Genomic DNA, 21,674 nt, shown 5'->3' with positions numbered 1-21,674 from the left:
TTACCTGAGGGAAATGCTTCAGTAAGAATGTCAGCAGTAGCTGAACAAATACTTTTGTGGCCAAAAGGTTAAATATGGCTTTAAAGAGTCTCTGGAAGGGATTTTAACCTTACCTGACCGGCAGAAAACGGGCGGGTGGGCAGTTAAAATGCTCCAGCTGACTTACCCACCGATTTCACCTGGATCCCAACGATCCTGATTTTAACCTGCTCTTCTGAGCAGGCGGCCTGAAGCCAGCGAGACCCTTCTTTAAAAATGCAGATTGGGGTCTGATGATTTCATCGGACCCCAGCTGCGATTTTAACTTAGGCCGAAGCAGGGAGGCCAGGCTGAAGCAGGAGGGGATCGGGATGTGAAGATGTGCAAGGTAAGTCTTTCACTTTCCTTTGTGGAACCAGGAGGAGCAGAAGTATGCCACCGGGGCCCACAAGGAATGCTTAGGCCTCCCCTGCCCCGGACTCAGGTGCCACCCAATCTTCCAGAGGACGGCAGCCACTTCCTGCTCACTTCCTGTCCATTCCAGGCGGGAAGTGGCCGGGAGCATGGTAATGATCCTGATTTCAATCACCGTGGCCTCATGCTGCTGCCGGGTGGGTCAGAAACAAACTGACCTCCGATAGTTTCCTACCGGGAGTTAAAATCGAACCCGCAGTCTTCAAGAAAAGGTGTTTGGCGAGACCCTTCTCATCTGCTTACAAACACGCAACACAGTGATGTTAAGTGAGAAACATTTCTCCCCCTATATTTTTAAAACTCAATGGGGAGAAATTCGTTTAGGTCATTTTGCGGTCCCAAAATGGTTCACTCACTCGCCGCGCCCGCCAGAGGCCCGAGGCTCGCCCGAAATTGGGCCTCAGTAATCATCTGTATAATTGTGGCAAGCTGCGGATGCCTTTCGGGCCTCCTGAGGCAGCTCGCTGGTTTCCTCTGGACCAATTTGAGCTGGCTGCAACTCCGGCAGCGGCCCCTCAGGTAGATCCTCGGAGGGGGCCAGCAGCAGCCCGTAGTAGTGCTGTGGAGCCAGGTGTGAAGAATTTTCCATATCCTATGCCTCCTACAACAACAGTTTCTTTATGCCACAGGGAAAATTTATAAAATATATTTTCAATTTTAAACCTTGCTAAACACCAAAAAACAAAATGTACAAATATACACCCAGACTAGCTGCTTTTTTTCATTAAGTCTATTAATCACCCATTTGCAACTCATCATTAAATGCCTCACAGGGTTTTTATGGGGACACTTAGAAAATTTGTTATTGTGGCTCCAAGGATATCTCAAATACTGCTTCACTGCAAGGAACTAGAAATACTGTCAAAGCCAAATGGGCTCGAGATCGGCGATGCGTGTGCGGTGCCCACCCAACGCGGCAGTCACTGGGCCCAAACCACTTTCGGGTTCGAGCCTCATCAACAATTAGCTCTATCAAAATGTAAGCACAGATCCTATTTCATTAAGTAGCTATGAATTTGTGTTGCTTTTAATCTGTACATAATGCTGTAACTTTATGTGTTTGAAACAATAATAGATATGAAGTCAAGTTTTTAATTAAAATAAAATCTATTGTAATTTGAAAACCTGAAATGGCAGAGGGCCATTTTGCAAAAAGGATTGAACTGAATGAGCTTTTCATGTAATGCTTTGAGCAACATAATAAGATTTTGCTACTAGAAATGTGTGTGTGTGTGGGCCAGAGAGAGAGAGAGATAGGTGTGTGATTGAGGCTTGTCCAACATGTTTACCTGCATATATTCACATGCAGAATTTGCCATCTCTTCTTAACCAGGACTACTATAAGATATGTTAGGATATGGAAAATCTCTCGCTTGTCTGTTCCCATGCTTAAAAGCCCTGATTCCCTGTCCCCTAAAAGCCCCAATTCTTGATCTGCTACTTTCTTCACAACTCCTGATTTGCTGCCACTGGTGTCCAGACTCCCAAATTTGTATTTCTTTTCAGTGTGTGGGTGATTTATTGCTAATTCCTAGTTGCCCTGAGAAGGTGATGGTGGGCCTTCTTGAATGATTGATTCTACAGCTGAGTGGCTTGATGGCCAATTAAAGAGGCCGTTGAGAGTTAACTGTGCAGTGTAGGATTGGAGACATTTAGGTCAGACTGGGTAGTGTTGGCAGGTTCCTTTTCCTGAAGGACATTAGTGAATCAGTTGGGTCTTTATGACAATCTGGCAGCTTTCATGTTCATTTTTTCTGGTTCCAACCCACAAATTATCAGATTGATTAAATTTCAATTTCAAAATGTGGCATTACTCATGACCTCCGGTTTGTTAGTCCAGTACCATAATCCCCACGTTACCATACCCAGATCCCAGTTCCGACCCTGCCATCTCCCAAGTCCCAACCTGCTGCTGCCTTCCCCAGTGTGCTATTGGGAGAGACTTTCAACTGCTGGCTACCTGTTTCTTGCCTGAAAAATGGACGACCGGCAGTTGAAAATCTGGTTTGGACCCTATGTCTGCCAATTTTCAGGCAGGCCTTTAAATGGGTGCCCAGCACTTCCACCCAAACGAGGTGGGAAGCTGTTTGAATATGAAAATCAGGATCCTACGCCTTTTGTAGAATCCCGATTGCAACTATCAAGGAGAAATGGGCGGAGCATGCACGACACATGCCAGTCGCACTTCTACATTTATTTACATAAGAACATAAGAACATAAGAAATAGGAGCAGGAGTAGGCCAATCGGCCCCTCGAGCCTGCTCCGCCATTCAATAAGATCATGGCTGATCTGATCATAACCTCAAATCTAAATTCATGTCCAATTTCCTGCCCGCTCCCCGTAACCCCTAATTCCCTTTACTTCTAGGAAACTGACTATTTCTGTTTTAAATTTATTTAATGATGTAGTTTCCACAGCTTCCTGGGGCAGCAAATTCCACAGACCTACTACCCTCTGAGTGAAGAAGTTTCTCCTCATCTCAGTTTTGAAAGAGCAGCCCCTTATTCTAAGATTATGCCCCCTCGTTCTAGTTTCACCCATCCTTGGGAACATCCTTACCGCATCCACCCGATCAAGCCCCTTCACAATCTTATATGTTTCAATAAGATCGCCTCTCATTCTTCTGAACTCCAATGAGTAGAGTCCCAATCTACTCAACCTCTCCTCGTATGTCTGCCCCCTCATCCCCGGGATTAACCGAGTGAACCTTCTAAAGGCCTAACGAGTACTTCTTAAAGGGACCACTGGGGGCCTCTCCCAAAAGCTGGGATTTTAGTTTTTTGAAAGATTTTTATGGGGCCCGGAGGAGCAGGAGCCCACCTCCAGGCCCCACACAGATCTTTGGCCTGCTGCCGGCCCATTCTGGCACACTCCCTCCCAACAAGCTTTACCTGCTGGGCGACTGCAAGCAATAATTGGCCGAGTTTCCCCCTGACGAAACTGGCGAGCTGGCACCCATTTGGTAGCCGCAGCTCGCTGAGAAAATGCTGATGAGGCCCGAAACCGAAAGTGGTTCGGGCCTAGTGACTGCCGCATTGGGTGGGCACCAAACTGCATCTCCGATCTCGCCCCCATTCGGCACCCAACCCAAGAGACTCCCCCGTTGTACCATGTAAAGAGCCAATGACTGCTAGTTATTGGAAGCCTGAAACTGGGACAGGCTGTAGCGACTAGGGAGATTACGGAAAAGAACTGTGGGAGAGATCTGGATGGATCTAAATGAAAAAAATTGTCTTGAGATGTTTGGATGGGGTTAATGCTGGTGGGATCAGAATAGGCTATGCAGTGTTCATATCTTAGTTATATTTACACCCCATTTGTATTATAGAATCACATCCAATGGCAGTATTCTATAATATAACACATTTCCCTTCTGAATCTACCTGTTTATACTGCAGGAAGAATTTTGGAACAATAAACTACAGATTGCTCTATCAAAAAGCCAACACAGATATGATGGGCTATATAGCCTCCTTCTTTCCTTGTTCTATGGTTCTATTTGCAGTATATGCAATATATATATATAAAAGAAACATATCACTCAGTGGAAAAAGAGATTGCAACTATAGTTACCAAAGGCCAGGGAGTGAATTAACTATTTGACTTTACTGGATTTTTAAAAAAATGTTAAAACTTCTTTCTCTCCAATAACAGAGTATCGACAGGTACTGAGGGGTAAACTTTGCATGAAAGAAACCTGATGATAAAGGCTGAGGTCAAAGGTTATGATAGGCAGAGAAGTGCGTGCCTCCGCTTAACAAATTCCACTGTAACCACCAGCCACCATAGTACGGTTTTTGCAAGAGTTTGCATGATTTCAGCTGCAAATGGGTTTCAAATTCATTAGGCATCTGTTCTTGTTAGTAACCGCCATGGCTCAGGGGTGGCACTCTCGCCTCTGAGTTAGAAGGTTGTGGGTTCAAGTCCCACTCTAGAGACTTGAGCACAAAATCTAGACTGACACTTCAGTGCTGCACTGTCAGAGGTGCTGCCTTTTGGATGAGACATTAAACCGAGGCCCCATCTGTCCTCTCAGGTGGATGTAAAAGATCCCATGGCACTATTTCAAAGAAGAGCAGGGGAGTTCTCCCTGGTGTGCTGGCCAATATTTATCCTTCAACTAACATCACTAAAAAAAATCAGATGATCTGGCTGCTACATTTCCTACATTACAAAGTGACTACACTTCAAAAGTACTTTGTTGGCTGTAAAGCACTTTGGGATATCCTGAGGTCATGAAAGGCGCTATATAAATGCAAGTCTTTTCTTTTGATTTGTTAGTTATTTCTGCCTGTTTTTTCACGAATTTAGACAAAGAAGTTTTTATTCCTTTCATTTTTTTCCAAATTAAATTTATCTGCAACTCTTAAGTCATTCCTTTGCAAAGTCTTAAAATCATGGAAGTCCTTGCCTCATTCAATATGCAGGCTTTTTAAACAGGCTTGATACCACCTAAATACTACTTTCAGATTTATCTTGTCTTCTCTCCTATTCTTTTCAAACTTAGCAACACCCTACACTATGGGCATTGGCCTTTCATCTAGATTGTTTAAATTTTATTGTATATTTTATTCTCCTTCTGTTCAGTAATGTGTTTCATATCACGTTACCTTCAAAGAAACATATTGTGGAGTAACTTTATTAGCTTTGTGTTTCCTTTCCAGCATGAGACAGATCTGCTGATCTTACAGATAACTTTTCCCCTTTTTATTTCAGTACAAGCAAGTGGAACAATACATGTCCTTCCACAAACTGCCTGCTGATATGCGGCAAAAGATTCACGATTATTATGAACACCGCTACCAAGGCAAGATCTTTGATGAGGACAACATTCTGGAAGAATTGAATGATCCACTTAGGGAGGTAACATACACATTTCTAATCACATTGTCTCAATGTTGTGAGATGCTTTAATTTTAGCAATTCTTATTTTTAGCATCAGTGCTGAATTTAGAGACTCCTAGTTTAGACAGTCATAAAGGACTTTTACATCTATAATATTACTTCAGTGGCTGAAAACTGTTCCAAAAGGCTTTTATTCTGTGCGTATGAGACGGTCATATAAGTGAGCTATGTTTTAATGCAAAACTACTAAAATCACAGACCACTTTTTTACTGGAGTGGAGGATGAGATTGCTTCATATTAGATTGTGCACGGTTGATCATTTTACATTTAACTTAGAATAGATCAAACCCATTTTTACAGAATATAGCAGCAGCCAAACCTCCCATGCTATCATCCTCCAGCAAGAGATCATATAGACGTGCTCTCTCTTCCCCCTTTCTTTGTGCTCTGGTCATAGAACTACTAACAGCTAAAAGAACAAACCTAGACATCAATGAAGGTCAGGCTGCAGGTATCGAATATCACTGTACACAGATCACATTATTATACACGATTATCGTTACACGACCTCACTACCCATCATTTTTCAAGTCATCGAGGACTTTGGCCAACTTTCAGGTTACCAACTCAATTATGCCAAAACAGAGGTCATATCCCTCACACAAGGTATTTCCACACAAATATGGGAATCCTGTCACTTTGCACTGTAAGAAATAGGATTTAGATATCAGAGCATATCAGAAATCCATACACTATCAACTCTGCAAGATAAGTTACTCAATTCATAGCAAATGTATACACCAACATAGACAGAAGGAGCAGTCTACCAATATAACTGCTGAGGCAAGCAGATACATTTAAGATGAATGTGATGCTTGGCTCATCTACCTGTTTGCAGATGCTATCTGTTGCGGTCTTGGCCCAACAGTTCTGTGATTTTGACAGGTGCAAAGCCAGATTCCCTTAGGGAGACAAACAGCCATGAATAAGCCTAGGTCATTTACAAAACCCTAATCGCAAGGTAGGATTAACTTCCCGAACCTTCAGATATTGTTACTGGGCAGCCCAGCTCAGAGGTATTATGGATTGGAATGCAACCTCGCTGCGGAACCCATGATTATCTAAGGTTGGGAGGTTTCTGCCACCAGTCATCTGTCTAACTTGCCCTTCAGAAATCCTGAATAGAGACTGGAGGGAGTAAAGAAGGGCAGTATTGTTTAACCAGCACTACTGATCTGGAAAGACATCTGTGCACAATTGAAGGTCCTGTTCTCTCTCCAATTTGAGGCAACAAAGAATTTTCACGTGCACTAGCCATAAATGGGTCAGAGTCTGGCAGAAGAAGGACAGAACCAGGCACAGCTAACTTCACAATGATGAGTCTGTCCTTTCATCAATTAATGGGAAATTCTACCTCATTCATAAGAACATAAGAAATAGGAGCAGGAGTAGGCCAATCGGCCCCTCGAGCCTGCTCCGCCATTCAATAAGATCATGGCTGATCTGGTCCTAACCTCAAATCTAAAATCATGTCCAATTTCCTGCCCGCTCCCCGTAACCCCTAATTCCGTTTACTTCTAGGAAACTGTCTATTTCAGCAGGATGCATTCAGGTACCTCCAAATAAAATACTCCCTCCAGGAGCCAGTGGTGCTCTGCAAAATTCAGTGAGAGCCAGTTCCTCCAGGGCAACTCATTGTCAACCACACAAATCACCTACAAACAAATCTCTGTCCTGCACACTGTTCTCACCTCCACTTTGACAGAATCCACAGAAGGTATAAAAGGAGCATGGGAGCAAATCAAGAGGCACTTTAATGTTGTGATCCTGTGGTGGTTTCAGACAACCCATAGTCATTTCATATAGGATTGTTCAGTCAACGAAATATTGAAGACTTTCATCCCATCATTCTGGGCTGAACTTCAGTCCAGGTCCCAGAGGTGAAAAGATGATGTGCTAACCCACTAAGCCATTGTCTGTGGTTTTTCCTTTTTAACGCAAATTGTTTAAATACCTTTCTGTGCTAAAATGCACTAATTAGTAATTGTAATAAAATCAGAAAATACAAGGAATACATAGCAGTTCAGCATTTAAAAGACCCACGGTTGGCTTTTTGGGAGAGAATCCTTCATCATCTGCTTTTTTTGATACAATATTGTGAACCTTCAGTTCTGAGTCAGATAACTAAGCCAAGTCCTGAGTGGTATCAATGGAGTTGCGTGCCCATGAATACCAAGGCTAAGGAGGTGTTAATGAGGCTGGCTTATCATAACCCAGCTATTTCTAAGAGAGTAGCAGATAATATTCTCTTATTTCAATTAATTGCACTTGTATTTTTCAAGATGATGATAGAGAACTAAAATCTGGTGCAAACTGCTTCAGGTAGAGTGTCAAATATCATTTCTTGATCAGAAATAATGTAGCACATGTCATAAATTATTTATTCCAAATTCATATATTTATTGAATCATCTTGATCTTATATTTTTGTTTAAATGAAGATTACATTATTCCGTTCATATTCCATGCACAGCTGAAGTGGCACTGCTCTTGTAACACAGAACTTCTATTGTAACCCTTGCATAACATGAGGCCAAAGGGAGAAATTTACAAATTTGTGTTTCTGCATACAGCTTTACCTGGTGGGAGTGTATATTCAGAACTTGGGTGCAGACCCCACAATTTTCCAACCATTAACATTAATAATAGAAAATCATGAGGAGTGTAAAGTATCGATATGTACCCCCGGTGGCTAGAGCTGTGCATTGGCAGTGCAAATTTATAATATTACCCCTTACATGTGGCACACCATGAATTCACTTAGTAAAGGGTGCTTGGCCTGGATTATCCCCTGAATTACCACTGTTTTGGGGGAGTTTTTGAGTATTACACAGAGTAAAATAGGTTCTTAAAGAATACTACCTCAAAACTGCTGCTAATAAACAGCACCAGAATCATACCCCACCAATAATCACCAGTCCCCTTTAAGGTCTAATCTGCTTCATGTAAATGAATCAAGAGGGCATGGCTAACCAGAGCAGCCAATTCCCCCCAACTTCCATTCCAAACCCATCCTGCATATCAAACGAGGGCCCGGCTAGAATGCTGGATGCATTTAATTCTTTACTGACAAATGCAGCCAGATACTGTAGAACAGTTATTAAAATGCATTTTGTAAGTGCAGATATAGACATCTGTTGATGTTTCGTGACAATTAGAGTTAGCTAGGTGATTGGCACAGGAAGACTTTAGAGTAATGTGTGACTAAGAGCGGATAGCAGGAAAATGATGTAATGAACAACATAAATAATAACAATAGGGGCTACACTTCAAAAGTACTTCATTGACTGTAAAGATCTTTGGGATGTCCTGAGGTCGTGAAAGGTGCTATATAAATACAAGTCTTTCTTTCTATAATAATAGCCACACTTTTTTAAATAGAGACACGTCTGGTCCCCGTTACACACTATTATCTAGTTAAGTTATACATTATGTCAGGAAGCAGAGCAAATTAATTTCATAAGGAAGATACTTGAGGGTAGATTTTCTCATACATGTTGGCAGCAATAGAAAACTCAAAAAATATACTTTTTAATTTCCTAAATGTTCTGCATGAATCCGTCCTGATCCTCAAAGATAATCATTCTTACAACACCAGGTTATAGTCCAACAGTTTTATTTGAAAATCACAAGCTTTCGGAGGCTTTCTCCTTCGTCAGGTCCTGACGAAGGAGAAAGCCTCCGAAAGCTTGTGATTTTCAAATAAAACTGTTGGACTATAACCTGGTGTTGTAAGATTCCTTACATTTGTCAACCCCAGTCCATCACCGGCATCTCCACATCAAAGATAATCAAGCAAAGCACAAGAATGTTCATCCATCCCCACTGCTCCCGTTCACCTCCATTTCCCCCCCCCCACAACCGATTGAAGCAGCAGAAGAGCCATTATGTCCCATGAAGTATTGATTATCCTAGGCTTTATATATCCCTCTAATTACTAATCCAAATTTTCTTAAAGAGGAAGGGAAGTCTCCTTCAAAGTACTTTGCATTTTATAAAGAAAATATTAGCCTCAGGAAAATTTTAATTGACCTTTTTTATTAATTGACAAATCCCTTACAAATTACTGTTAAGTCTGACTAGAGTCCCTCAAGCAGGGTCTCCCTGCCTGCTAGGTCATTTTGGTGACATCACTAACAGGGAGCATCTCAAAGTGACTCCAGAGGAAACTTCAAGGCTGCGATGTGACATCTGCCTGATAGATGCTCTGGACCCTCACGATCCTAAGAAACCACACTACAGGCTAAGAATGGAGAATTAGCAGACATTAACATGGTTTCTTGGGTTGCCACGGCTTCATAATGGCTTTCAGGTAGGTAAATTTGAAGTCACAGCTCACATTTCCTTTGGAACCACTGCGGCACACACAGGGACCCTCCCCAACAGTAGACAAGCCGAGAGGGCGATCCGACTCGTCAGTCTCCATTACAGCAACAAAACTATTCGTTTGAAAGTCCCATCAAAGTTCTCCTGAGGTCAATATTTTCTTCTACAAAATAGGGGAATATTTTTTACTGAATGATAATGGACCAAAATTCAGAATTTTCGCTATGGATATTTGAATTCAGACTGATTCCTAGTACAAAGCAATACAGTACTGATCACTGGTGGGAGTAGTATATAGGCCCCCTAACAGTAGCTACACTGTAGGGGAAATATAAATCAGGAAATAAGGGGAGCTTGTAAAAAAGATAGTGCAATCATGGGCGATTTTAACTTTCACATAGATCGGACAAATCAAATTGGCAAAAATAGCACTGAGGGGGAGTTCATAGAGTGTAGTAGGGACTGTTTCTTAGACCAATATGTTGGGGAACCAACCAGGGAACAGGTAATTTTGGATCTGGTAATGGGTAATGAAACAGGATTAATTAATGATCTCAAAGTAAAGGAACCCTTTGGAAGCAGTGATCATAACATGATAGAATTTCACATCCAGTTTGAGAGCGAGGATCTTGGGTCTGAAACTACTGTATTAAACTTAAACAAGGGCAATTATAAAGGAATGAGGGCGGAATTGGCTAAAGTGGACTGGGTAAACAGATTAGATGGTATGTTGGTGGATAAGCAGTGGCAAACATTGAAAAAGATATTTTATGACTCGCAACAAAAATATATCCCTGTGAGGAGGAAAGACTCCACAAAAAGGGTGAACCAACCATGGCTAACTAAGGAAGTCAAGGATGGTATCAGGTTAAAAGAAAAAGCATACAACATGGCAAAGATTACTGGTAAGCCCGAAGATTGGGAAAACTTTAAAAACCAGCAAAGGATGACTAAAAGAATAATAAAGAGGGAGAAAATAAATTATGAGAGTAAACTAGCAAGAAATATAAAAACTGACAGTAAAAGCTTCTACAAGTATATAAAAAGGAAAAGAGTAACTAAAGTAAACATTGGTCCCTTAGAGGATGAGACTGGGGAAATAATAATGGAAAACAGGAAATGACAAAGGAATTGAACAGATATTTTGTATCTGTCTTCACAGTAGAAGACACTAATATCATACCAGTAATAGTAGAAAATCAAGGGGCAAAGGGGAGGGAGGAACTAAAAACAATCATTATCACTAGAGAAAAAGTACTAGGTAAACTAATGGGTCTAAAGGCTGACAAGTCCCCTGGACCTGATGGCTTGCATCCGAGGGTCTTAAAGGAAGTGGCTACAGAGATAATGGATGCATTGGTTGTAATCTTCCAGAATTCACTAGATTCTGGAAAGGTCCCAGCGGAATGGAAAACCGCAAACGTAACACCCCTATTCAAGAAGGGAGTGAGACAGAAAGCAGGTAACTATAGACCAGTTAGCCTAACATCTGTCATTGGGAAAATGCTAGAATCCATTATTAAGGAAGTAGTAGCAGGACATTTAGAGACTCTTAATACAATCAAGGAGAGTCAACATGGTTTTATGAAAGGGAAATCACATCTGTCAAATTTATTAGAGTTCTTTGAGGAAGTAACGGGCAGGGTGGATAAAGGGGAACCAATGGACGCAGTATATTTGGATTTCCAAAAGGCATTCGATAAGGTGCCACATAAAAGATTACTGCACAAGATAAGAGCTCATGGTGTTGGGGCTAATATACTAGCATGGATAGAGGATTGGCTAACTAACAGAAAACAAAGAGTCGGGATAAAAGGGTCATTTTCAAAATGGCAATCTGTAACTAGTGGGGTGCCGCAGGGATCAGTGCTGGGACTTCAACTATTTACAATATATTTCAATGACTTGGATGAAGGAACAGAGTGTCTTGTGGCCAAATTTTCTGATGTTACAAAGATAGGTGGAAAAGCAAGTTGCGATGAGGACACAAAGTGTCTGCAAAGGGATATTGACAGGTTAAGCGAATGGGCAAAAATTTGGCAGATGGACTATAATGTGGGAAAATGTGAAGTCATCCACTTTGGGAGGAAAAATAAAAAAGCAAAATATTATTTGAATGGAGAAATACTACAAAATGCTGCGGTACAGAGGGATCTGGGTGTCCTCGTACATGAAAGACAAAAAGTCAACATACAGGTGCAGCAGGTAATCCGGAAGGCAAACAGAATATTGGCCTTTATTTCTAGGGGGATGGAGTATAAAAGCAGGGAAGTCATGCTACAATTGTACAGAGTGCTGGTGAGACCACACCCGGAGTACAGCGTACAGTTCTGGTGCCCTTATTTAAGGAAGGACATACTTGCATTGGAGGCAGTTCAGAGAAGGTTCACTAGGTTGATTCCGGGTATGGAAGGGTTGTCTTATGAGGAAAGATTGAACAGGTTGGGTCTATACTCATTGGAGTTTAGAAGAATGAGAGGAGATCTTATTGAAACATACAAGATTCTGAGGGAACTCGATAGGGTAGGTGATGAGAGGATATTACCCCTCATGGGGGAATCTAAAACTAGGGGGCATAGTCTCAGAATAAGGGGTCGCCCGTTTAAGATGTAAATGAGGAGGAATTTCTTCTCCCAGAGGGTCGTGAATCTTTGGAATTCTTTACCCCAAAAAGCTGTGGAGGCTGAGTCATTGAATACATTCAAGGCTGAGTTAGACAAATTTTTGATCAGCAAGGGAGTCAAAGGATTTGGGGAAAAGGCGGGAAAGTGGAGTTGAGGTAAAAATCAGACCAGCCATGATCTCCTGCTCTTATCTCTTATGGTCTTATGCATTGACCTAAATGGGGAGGAGGGAGAAAATGATTCTTCCTGCCATCTAGAATCAGCCATACCCATTTGCACTGGAGTTGAAAGGAGATTGGAAACTTGACTTTGTGTGTTCTTTATCTCAGTGCAAACAGTTTCTCTGTTGTATCCGATCATTGCACTTTATCTAGCTGTGTGTCTGCATGATTGGCTTGTGACTCATGTCAATCGCGGATAAGGACATCTCTGATCACTTCCTTGTAACCCTCTCCACCCACATCCCTCTCCCTCGTCCCAACCCCATTTCCTTTTGTGTCCATCCCTGGAAAAACCTCTCCCCCAAGTCACTTACAACAGCACTTTCAAATTCCCAACTGTCCAGCCTTTGGCCCTCCATTCACCATGACATTTCTGCAGCTACCGATTTGCTCAGTCACACCCTCACCTCCACCTTTGATGCCCTCATCCGCATTAAAACCAACCCTCTCTCTCACCCTGGTCATTCCCCCGGTACAGCCCTTATCTCCACTCCCTTAAGTCCAAGAGACGCAGACTTGAACGTTTATGGCGGACAACTGGTTTAGCCATTCATCACCAGATCTGGCTGGATCACATAAAGCACTATCAGGTCCTGCTCTCCACTACTCAAGGATCATCCTGGAATGCAAAGATAACCCCCCAGCTTCACTACAAACCGTCTTCTTAAACCCCTCTCTTCTGCCTCCTCCACACACAAGTGTGAGGAGCTCATGGACTTCTTTGTCACTAAGATTGAGACCATCCGATCAGCTGCCTCTGTCACTTCCCTCCCTTCCCCCAGCCCACCAAGCCAAAATTACCCTAAGGTTCTCCCCTGTCCTAGCCCTGAACTTACATCTTTCTCTAGTTTCTCTCCTATTTCCCCTCATGCCCTCTCCAAGCTCATCTCAACCATGAGACCCACCTCCTGCTCCCTCGACCCTATTCCCACCAAACTGCTGACCACCCAACTTCCCTTCCTAGCTCCCATGTTGGCTGATATTGTTAACAGTTCCCTCTCCTCAGGTACTGTCCCCCTCCCCTTTAAATCTGCTATCACCCCCCACTTTGAAAAGCCCACTCTTGACCGCTCTGTCCTTGCAAACTACCATCCTATCTCTAACCCCTCTTTTCTCTCCAAAGCCTTTGGACATGTTGTCACCTCCCACATCCGTGCCCATCTTTCTCGCAACTCCATGTTTGAATCCCTCCAATTGGGTTTCCGCCCCTGCCACAGTACTGAAACAGCCCTTATCAAAGTCACAAATAACATCCTATGTGACGGTGACGATGGTAAACTATCCCTCCTCATCCTTCTTGACCTGTCTGCAGCCTTTGACATGGTTGACCACACCATCCTCCTCCAACGCCTCTCTTCCGTCATCTGGCTGGGATTGCCTGGTTCCATTCTATCCAGTCATAGTCAGAGAATCACCTGCAATGGCTTCTCTTCCTGCTTCCGCACCATTTCCTTTGGACAAGGATGTATCCTTGGCCCCTCGTATTTCTCATCTATATGCTGCCCCTCAGCGACATCATCTGAAAACACAATGGCAAGTTCCACATGTACGCTGACGACACCCAGCTCTACCTCACCACCACATCTCTCGAGCCCACTGTCTCTGATTTGTCACACTGCTTGTCCGACATCCAGTACTTGGATGAGTAAAAATTTCCTCCAACTAAATATTGGGAAAACCGAAGCCATTGTCTTCGGTCCCCACTCTATTCCCTAGCCATCAACTCCATTCCTCGCCCTGGCCACTGTCTGAGACTGAACCAGACTGTTCACAACCTTGGCATCCTAATTGACCCTGAGATGAGCTTCCGACCACATACCCGCTCCATCACCAAGACCACCTACTTCCACCCCTGTAACATTGCCCATCTCCACCCCGTCTCACCTCATCTGCTGCTGAAACCCTCATCCATGCCTTTGTTACCTCTCGACTCGACTATTCCAATGCTCTCCTAGCAGGCCTCCCATCTTCCACCCTCCATAAACTTGAGCTCATCTAAAACTCCGCTGCCCGTATCCTAACTCGCACCAAGTCACGTTCCCCCATCACCCCTGTGCTCACTGGCCTACATTGGCTCCCGGTCCGGCAATGCCTCGATTTTAAAATTCTCATCCTTGTTTTCAAATCCCTCATGGCTTTGCCCCTCCCTATTTCTGCAACCTCCTCCAGCCCTCCAATTCTTGCCTCTTGCGCATCCCTGATTTTAATTGCTCCACCATTGGCAGCCGTGCCTTTAGCTGCCTAGGCTCTAAGCTCAGGAATTCCCTCCCTAAACCTCTCTGCCTCTCTACCTCTCTCTCCTCCTTTAAGACGCTTCTTAAAACCTACCTCTTTGACCAAGCTTTTGGTCACCTGTCCTAATGTCTACTTATGTGGCGCGGAGTCAAATTTTGTTTGATAACGCTCCTTCGAAGCGCCTTGAGACGTTTTACTATTTTAAAGGCGCTATATAAATGCAAGTTGGTGGTGTTGTTGTTGGTGAGCAGAAGAAAAGAAGAAAATCCAGACAGGAGAGCAGGGATACCATAGTTCAAAGGAAATTCAACAATCTGTTGCCAACTCTAGTGCCTCAATTACAGTTGCTTCCAGTACTCAGAAACTAGTAACATAATCAGCACTGAAAGTGGAAGATGCGCTACAGCAATTCGTACAAGCCCCCAGTTAAAAATGTAAACGTTTTAGCCATTGTGTCCAGCTGTCTCCTGCAGTAGCACGATAACATAATCTACATTACTGCAAGATGCATTATGGGATTATGCAATCTCAAAACTGGACCAATTTGCTGTTAGCCTTGTGAGACTGTAACTGAATCACTATGCTGTGCTGGTTTTGTTTGTCCAAATGCAGGCAGTTCAGGTACACAACAAAATAATTTGGATCTTGCAGCTAGATTTTAGCTCAACCTGGAGTTTCGAAAATGCAGTATGAACAGGATACTGAAAATCAGCTGGAAAATCAAGTGGTTTATTAAATAAATTTAGAGGAAATCTTGCTATTAATGTGCTTTGTATAAATCAAATGGTTCCAAACAGTTCTCATTGATGTAGCATTCTGTTTTATTCTATATCCATTGTGGTTTTTTTAATGCTTCAGGTTAAAGCCATGAGCTCTAAGAACGTCATAAGGGAATCAATTCTGACTCTTACTGGAATTTGTTGCTTAGTTGATGGTACGAGGGAGCTGAAATAACATCCATAGATAAAGTCTGAGTGCATCAGTGATCACGTCATTTTGCTCAGAAACACATCCTGTCCAGTTCTGATAATATCATCAGCAGTCACCATTTGAACAAATACATATTTTAAGATAAGCAACATAAATAGAAATGAAAATAAAAATATATTAAAGTTAACTATTTATCTTTGTAACTATTGTTAAAGGTATTATTGATGATAATTCTCTCAAATTTGTGAAACTTACAACATGACAGAACAGCTGGAAACAGGATATTATTATTTTAAACTTAATAGTTAAAATGCAAGAGGCAGGCTTTTAGCATCAGGCTTTGTCAGCATATTTTGAGTAGTGCGCTAATGAATTGGGCTCTGCATATTATAACCTATTCGTGGAGTTTTTGAGAACCACATGAAACCAGTTTTGATAGAATCTATTTTAAACCACCCTCAGCACAGTTCCAATATAGCTCAACCAGAGATATTATATCCCTGCTGACTCAAAAAGGCACATTCCACATGACTAATGACTAATTAGGATCAGAGCCCCCATCTCATTTACTGCGTTTGAAGATATCAAGCACAATCAGAGGACCCGAAAGGAATTAAAGCAAGAAATCAAAAATACAATTTAAAAAACATCCAGAGATATTGAAGGGTTGACCTTCTGGGACGGGGGTGAGGATTGCACTGTAGAGGAGGTAACAAAAAGGTGAAGAAGCTCAGCTCAGATTCAGTCTATTTTAATCCATATAGCTTCCAGTCCGTTTTTAACTTCGTAAGTTGATTACAAGGTACATCAAGGAATTACTGCTGGTGATGTTAATGTATGAACGCTGTCTGCTATTTTAACGCAAGCATTACCTGTTCGCTGGAGGCTCCTCTTTAAATAGTGAACGTCGAAATGTCGTCATAGAAGTGCATTAAGAATTCATCTGCTGATATAACCAGCGGTAATTTCTGGGCTTTTGTTGTATTTGTGATTTGGTCTGCACATGCTAATATTATACACAATATTACTTTAGAGATAAATCCCATTAAAATATTTTTGGAACAAAGGAATTTTACCAATAAGTTTATGACAATATTTTGTTTTATTATTAGTATCGAAAATACAATTAGATATTAAATGACGCTCTTTAAAATAGAATGTGCCCCCAATTTTTGCCACGGAGAGCTGTTATTTGAATTGTAGCACATTGAGTCAATCGACAAACTGGGCCATCCCAATTAGTTATCTCGAAAATATGCTGATCACATACATTGTACATTTAGGGTTTCCCTCCAGGATAGTTTCATCGCCTGGAGGTTAACCGGGGAGGGGGGAGGATTCCACTTACTGCCCCGACCTTGTCATGCCCCTGACCCAAGATTAATTGTAGCTGCAGAGTGGGCTCTTGGCAGTATTGCCACTCTGCAGAAGGAGCTCGGCGTTGCTGAGCCCGAACGTCTTGTAGTTTTGCTCCAGCACTTGAAGGGGGAGGAGCTACAGAGAAAGGGGGCACAGGCCCCCAGAAGGTCTCAGTTAAATTATGTCAAGATGACTCTGCAGTAGGAGAACTGAAGAGAGGGATAGGTAGCCAACACTAGGTCCTCTACCTCCTTCATGACTTGGCGCTCTTCCCACTGCTGCAGACTCAGTACTGCCAGCCCTGTATTGGTCTGACTGTGAACTGGTGATACTATGGCAGGAAGGCAGGGAAATCAGAGCATTATGCCGGCCCCACCTCATGTACTGTGTACAGTTCTTGTCACCATATTATTAGAAGGACTTCCATTGGAGAGGATGCTTCGGAGGCCAACTAAGTCGATAGCTGGAGTTAGGCACCTCAGTTATGAGGAAAGGCTGCAGAAGCTGAGAATGTTGCTTAACAATTGATTACTTTGTTCCTAGCCGGAAAGTCACAGGAATTTTGTGCAATACTATAAAACGGGTGATAGCAAGTCAGCAGCTCACCTTACATCTCTCCCGATTTTTAATTCCATGAAACAGTATTATCATAGAGTGTACTTGAGTCAAATTCCCCTCTCCACTATTTTCACAGAGGTGTTAACCCATAGAAATACATAGAAGTTCCAACACGGAAACAAGCTATTTGGCCCAACCAGTCTGTTGGCATTGACCCTCCATGAGAGCAGACAGTTCTCATCACATTTACCCATCCGGTTCCCATATCCCTTCAGCCCCTTTTCCTTCATCCACCAATCAAATGTAATCTTGAATGTTGACATAATTTCTGTCTCAAACACTGAAAGTAAATTCCACAGCCTCATGACTTTGTGTAAAGAAATTTTTCCTGGCCTCTGTTCTAAATCTCACATTTAATATTGTTTGTATCTGTGGCCTGTCATTCTTGATCTCCCAACTACTGGAAACAATCTGTTTCTATTTTCCCTGTCTTATCTTTTCATAATTTTAAACACTTCTGTTATATTGTCCCATAATCTGCATTGATCTAGTGAAAAAAGAGCCAATTTTCAAGTCTTCAAATATGTATTTCTTCATACCAGGCAGCATCCTAGTAAATCAGTGTTGAACCTTCTCTAAAGCCTCAATATCCTTACTACAGTGTGGACCCTAATACTGACACAGTACCTTAACTGAGGTCTTATTAAAATAAATTATTAATGCCCCTGTTAAAACAGCTGAGAAAGGAATTTGATATCAATGTATTAAGTTGGTTAATGTTCATACAGTGACATTGCTCATAGTATTTTCCGGGCTATAACCTGCTGAAGCTCATGCTCTTTGGGTCCAAGAAAGACCAATCGGAATATTTTCTAAACGCTGAGAAACAAGGAACTATGGAGCAGCAAAGAGATTCCGAGTACACAAATCACCAAAAGCTAGTAGACAGGTACAAAAAGTAATCAAAAAAGCAAATGGAATGTTGGCCTTTATCTCAATGGAGCTGAAATACAAAGGGGAGGAAGTTATGCTTCAGTTGTACAGAGTCTTGGTTAGACCCCTTCTGGAGTACTGTGTTCAGTTCTGGGCTCCCCACCTCAGGAATAATATTTTGGCCTTGGAGGGGGTGCAGCGCAGATTCACCAGAATGATACCGGGACTTAAACGGTTAAATAATGTGGACAGGTTGCATAAATTTGGCTTTTATTCCCTTGAGTTTAGAAGATTGAAGGGTGATCTTAGCGAGGTGTTTAAAATTACAAAATAATTTGATAGGATAGATGCCGAGAAACATGGGTGCATAAACTTAAAATCAATGCCAAACCATTCAGGAGCAAAATCAGGAAGCACTTCTTCACACATAGGGTGATAGAAATCTGAAACTCTCTTCCCCCAAAAGGCTGTGGATGCTGGGTCAATTGAAAATTTAAAGACTAAGATCAATCGATTTTTTTTTAGGTAAGGATATCAAGGGATATGGAGGAAAGATGGGTAAATGGGGTTGAGGTACAGATCATCCATGATCTAATTGAATGGCAGAACAGGCTCGAGGGGCTGAAAGGCCTAGTCCAGTTCCTATGTTTCTAAACTTACCTCAGGTGCCAGTATAGCAGATTTCCAACAGAATGCATAAAATGAGCTAATTCTTACTAATCTACCTGAAATCCTTCCAGTAAACTTTCAGAATAGTTTTTGTTGCTCATTTCATTGACCGCTTAGACTTTATTAGCATCTAGCGGGAAGCATTGACTCTTCAGTAAAGCTTTATGTAAAAGTCTATCTGTGTTTATAGCATTGTACTTTTTCTTGTACCATGTGGTTTAGCAATAGATTTTACAATCCAATGGGTCTTCCTCTTATCTTTTCCAGTATTTTGTATACAGCCCATAAGCATTGACTTTTGAGGGTGGCAGTGAGGTGCAGTTGGGTTAGGACACCATTCTTTCCCCTCTAGTGTCTAGCTTTGAATCCAGCACACACTACAGGCATGAAACTCTCCTCTATCTCTTTTGGCTGTATAAAGTCCTACACAGGCCATATTTTCCAGCTGGCTGGCTTGGTTCTGCTGGCACAGAACATACGAGTGTGAAATGGAAAGTTGGCCAAGCTCTTTCACTGGGTGTAGGGTCCGGTCATTCGTCATTTTAGGTCAGTCTAGAGTACTGTCATGGAAAATATACTGGAGCTGAATTTAAATCCATGGAATAAGGCTCAGCATGATTTCCCGTCTGTTTCAGATGAGATCACGCTGTGCACTTTGCTCACCCATCTGGAGTGGGCTTGAAGGGAAACTGTTGGGGTTTTTTTAATTTTAATTTCTCCAGCACCTTTATGTGGAAGAATTTTTTGTTCTATTTTCCAGCTTTCTCTCCTCCTCCCTTGAAGGTCTAAATTGAGCTCCCCACCTCCCCTGCCACCACGCCCTTCCAGGACCTCACCCAAGTAGCCACTCTTCATGTACAAGCTAGATGGTCGGTGTTGGCAGGCTATTCCAGGATGAAGGGCATCACATCTGGGTCTGATCTTGTCCTCAGCCAACATCCACGTCAGTGGGAATCACTCTGTTGCAAGTAGGCTGAATTTCCCTTCTCTAGCCCAGAAGCTGTTGCCAATTGCATTACCCTTATTGGTGCCTATCTGAGTTCAATGAACTTAACAGAGATCAAAGGTGGTAACTGTGACCTTCCACATCTGTACAGCTCAGGAGCACATCTGGCTGTGTTTTTACCCATTGACCCAATACCAAAATAATATCTTTAACTGCAGTTTTGTTTAAAAATGCACATTTTTGACTTGCTTTTAACCCACTTATGCAAACTTTTAACTCCTTACTACCAATACGGAACAACATCTGTAGAATAGACAAAAAAAAACAACCCTGTGTGCATTGCACTATTTCCTTAAAGGGACAGGTGCAACCAAATCTAAACCATGCGAATTGGGAGAGGGAGAACCCTTTAAATCAAGCCAATTTGGATTGATTCAGAGTTAAACTGATTTCAGAGTTCATCCCATTAAGGATTATTTTAAAGTTGACTGCTTTCATTTCAGATGTAGCCAAAAACATTGTGAATATTGTATCACCTTATGGAAACTAGACTTAACAAAGTACATAGATGCTCCTTAGATATTATTGTTTTTAAGCAATAATATTTCTATAAATAACTACATTGCTTTTATGTTGAATAGTTAAAGCCTAACTCACTTGAAATCTAATTTAAAACCCATCGGAAGGAAATACCCACGAGAGATTGATGCACGATACAATTGTAACCTTTCGACAGGAAAAACAAAAACAGTATCAATTTCACACATTCACAGCTATTATTCCAGGATCCTAGTCCCATGTTGTTATGGTTGAAAAATGGTTCGATATCTGAGACCAAGGGGCTTATTCCCTAATCTTTGTGATGCTGCTTAGCATTGCTGGCACCACATAGTCTGATGCAAATGTACTGCACACATATTTCAGAGGTCGCTTATGTGGGTGGTACCGAGTATTTTGTGTGCAGCTAAATTGGCAAGAGTGAGCAATGCCAATTATGGGTGATTCCACATGGTTTATTTAATGTTTTTGCAGTCTTAATGAATTTCATTGCATTGATAACGAGGTGTAGCAGTCGTGGCACTATGCCACTAGATTTTTGTTGCTACTGTCAAATATTGGCAGTCTAAAAGGGACTTTCATGACTGCTAGTATGGCAGCAGTCATGTTTGTGAGTCATAAAATTTATACATCACATTTTATGCTTATTTAAGAAAAAAAAACAATCTGGCAGGAAAGAATTTCTTTTAACACAAAATAAATTTCAAGTGAGGAAGATTATTCCTGTACTTAACTATCATTCCACCCACAGCAACAAAAATAATGGCTTTAGCACTAACATGCTGGAAATTATATCAAATGGTAATTTAGATATTTAAAAGGCATTGAAAAACTTTCTGACCAATGGCTTCATGAATAAAACACTTCTTGTTGCTGGAGTGGAACAAATTAGGACGGTAGGAGGTTCAATCCCTGGCCTGTGCTGAGTTAGCCAATCTCAGCTAGGGTGAAGATG

The 21,674-nt window shown here is 41.9% G+C and overlaps 1 protein-coding gene across 1 annotated transcript in view; it reads left to right on the top strand.

Moving 5' to 3' along the window:
• LOC137328900 (potassium/sodium hyperpolarization-activated cyclic nucleotide-gated channel 1-like) overlaps positions 1-21,674 on the top strand; it is a 218,280-nt gene that overhangs the window by 129,858 nt on the left and 66,748 nt on the right. The window contains exon 5 of the mRNA XM_067994379.1: positions 5,172-5,318. Coding sequence (XP_067850480.1) covers positions 5,172-5,318 — 147 coding nt within the window. The remainder of the gene's footprint in view (positions 1-5,171; positions 5,319-21,674) is intronic.

Source organism: Heptranchias perlo, chromosome 1, assembly GCF_035084215.1.
Source record: "Heptranchias perlo isolate sHepPer1 chromosome 1, sHepPer1.hap1, whole genome shotgun sequence".
Taxonomy (NCBI): Eukaryota; Metazoa; Chordata; class Chondrichthyes; order Hexanchiformes; family Hexanchidae; genus Heptranchias; species Heptranchias perlo.
The sequence above is the reverse complement of the archived record's forward strand: the minus strand, read 5'-3'. Positions and strand labels throughout refer to the sequence as shown.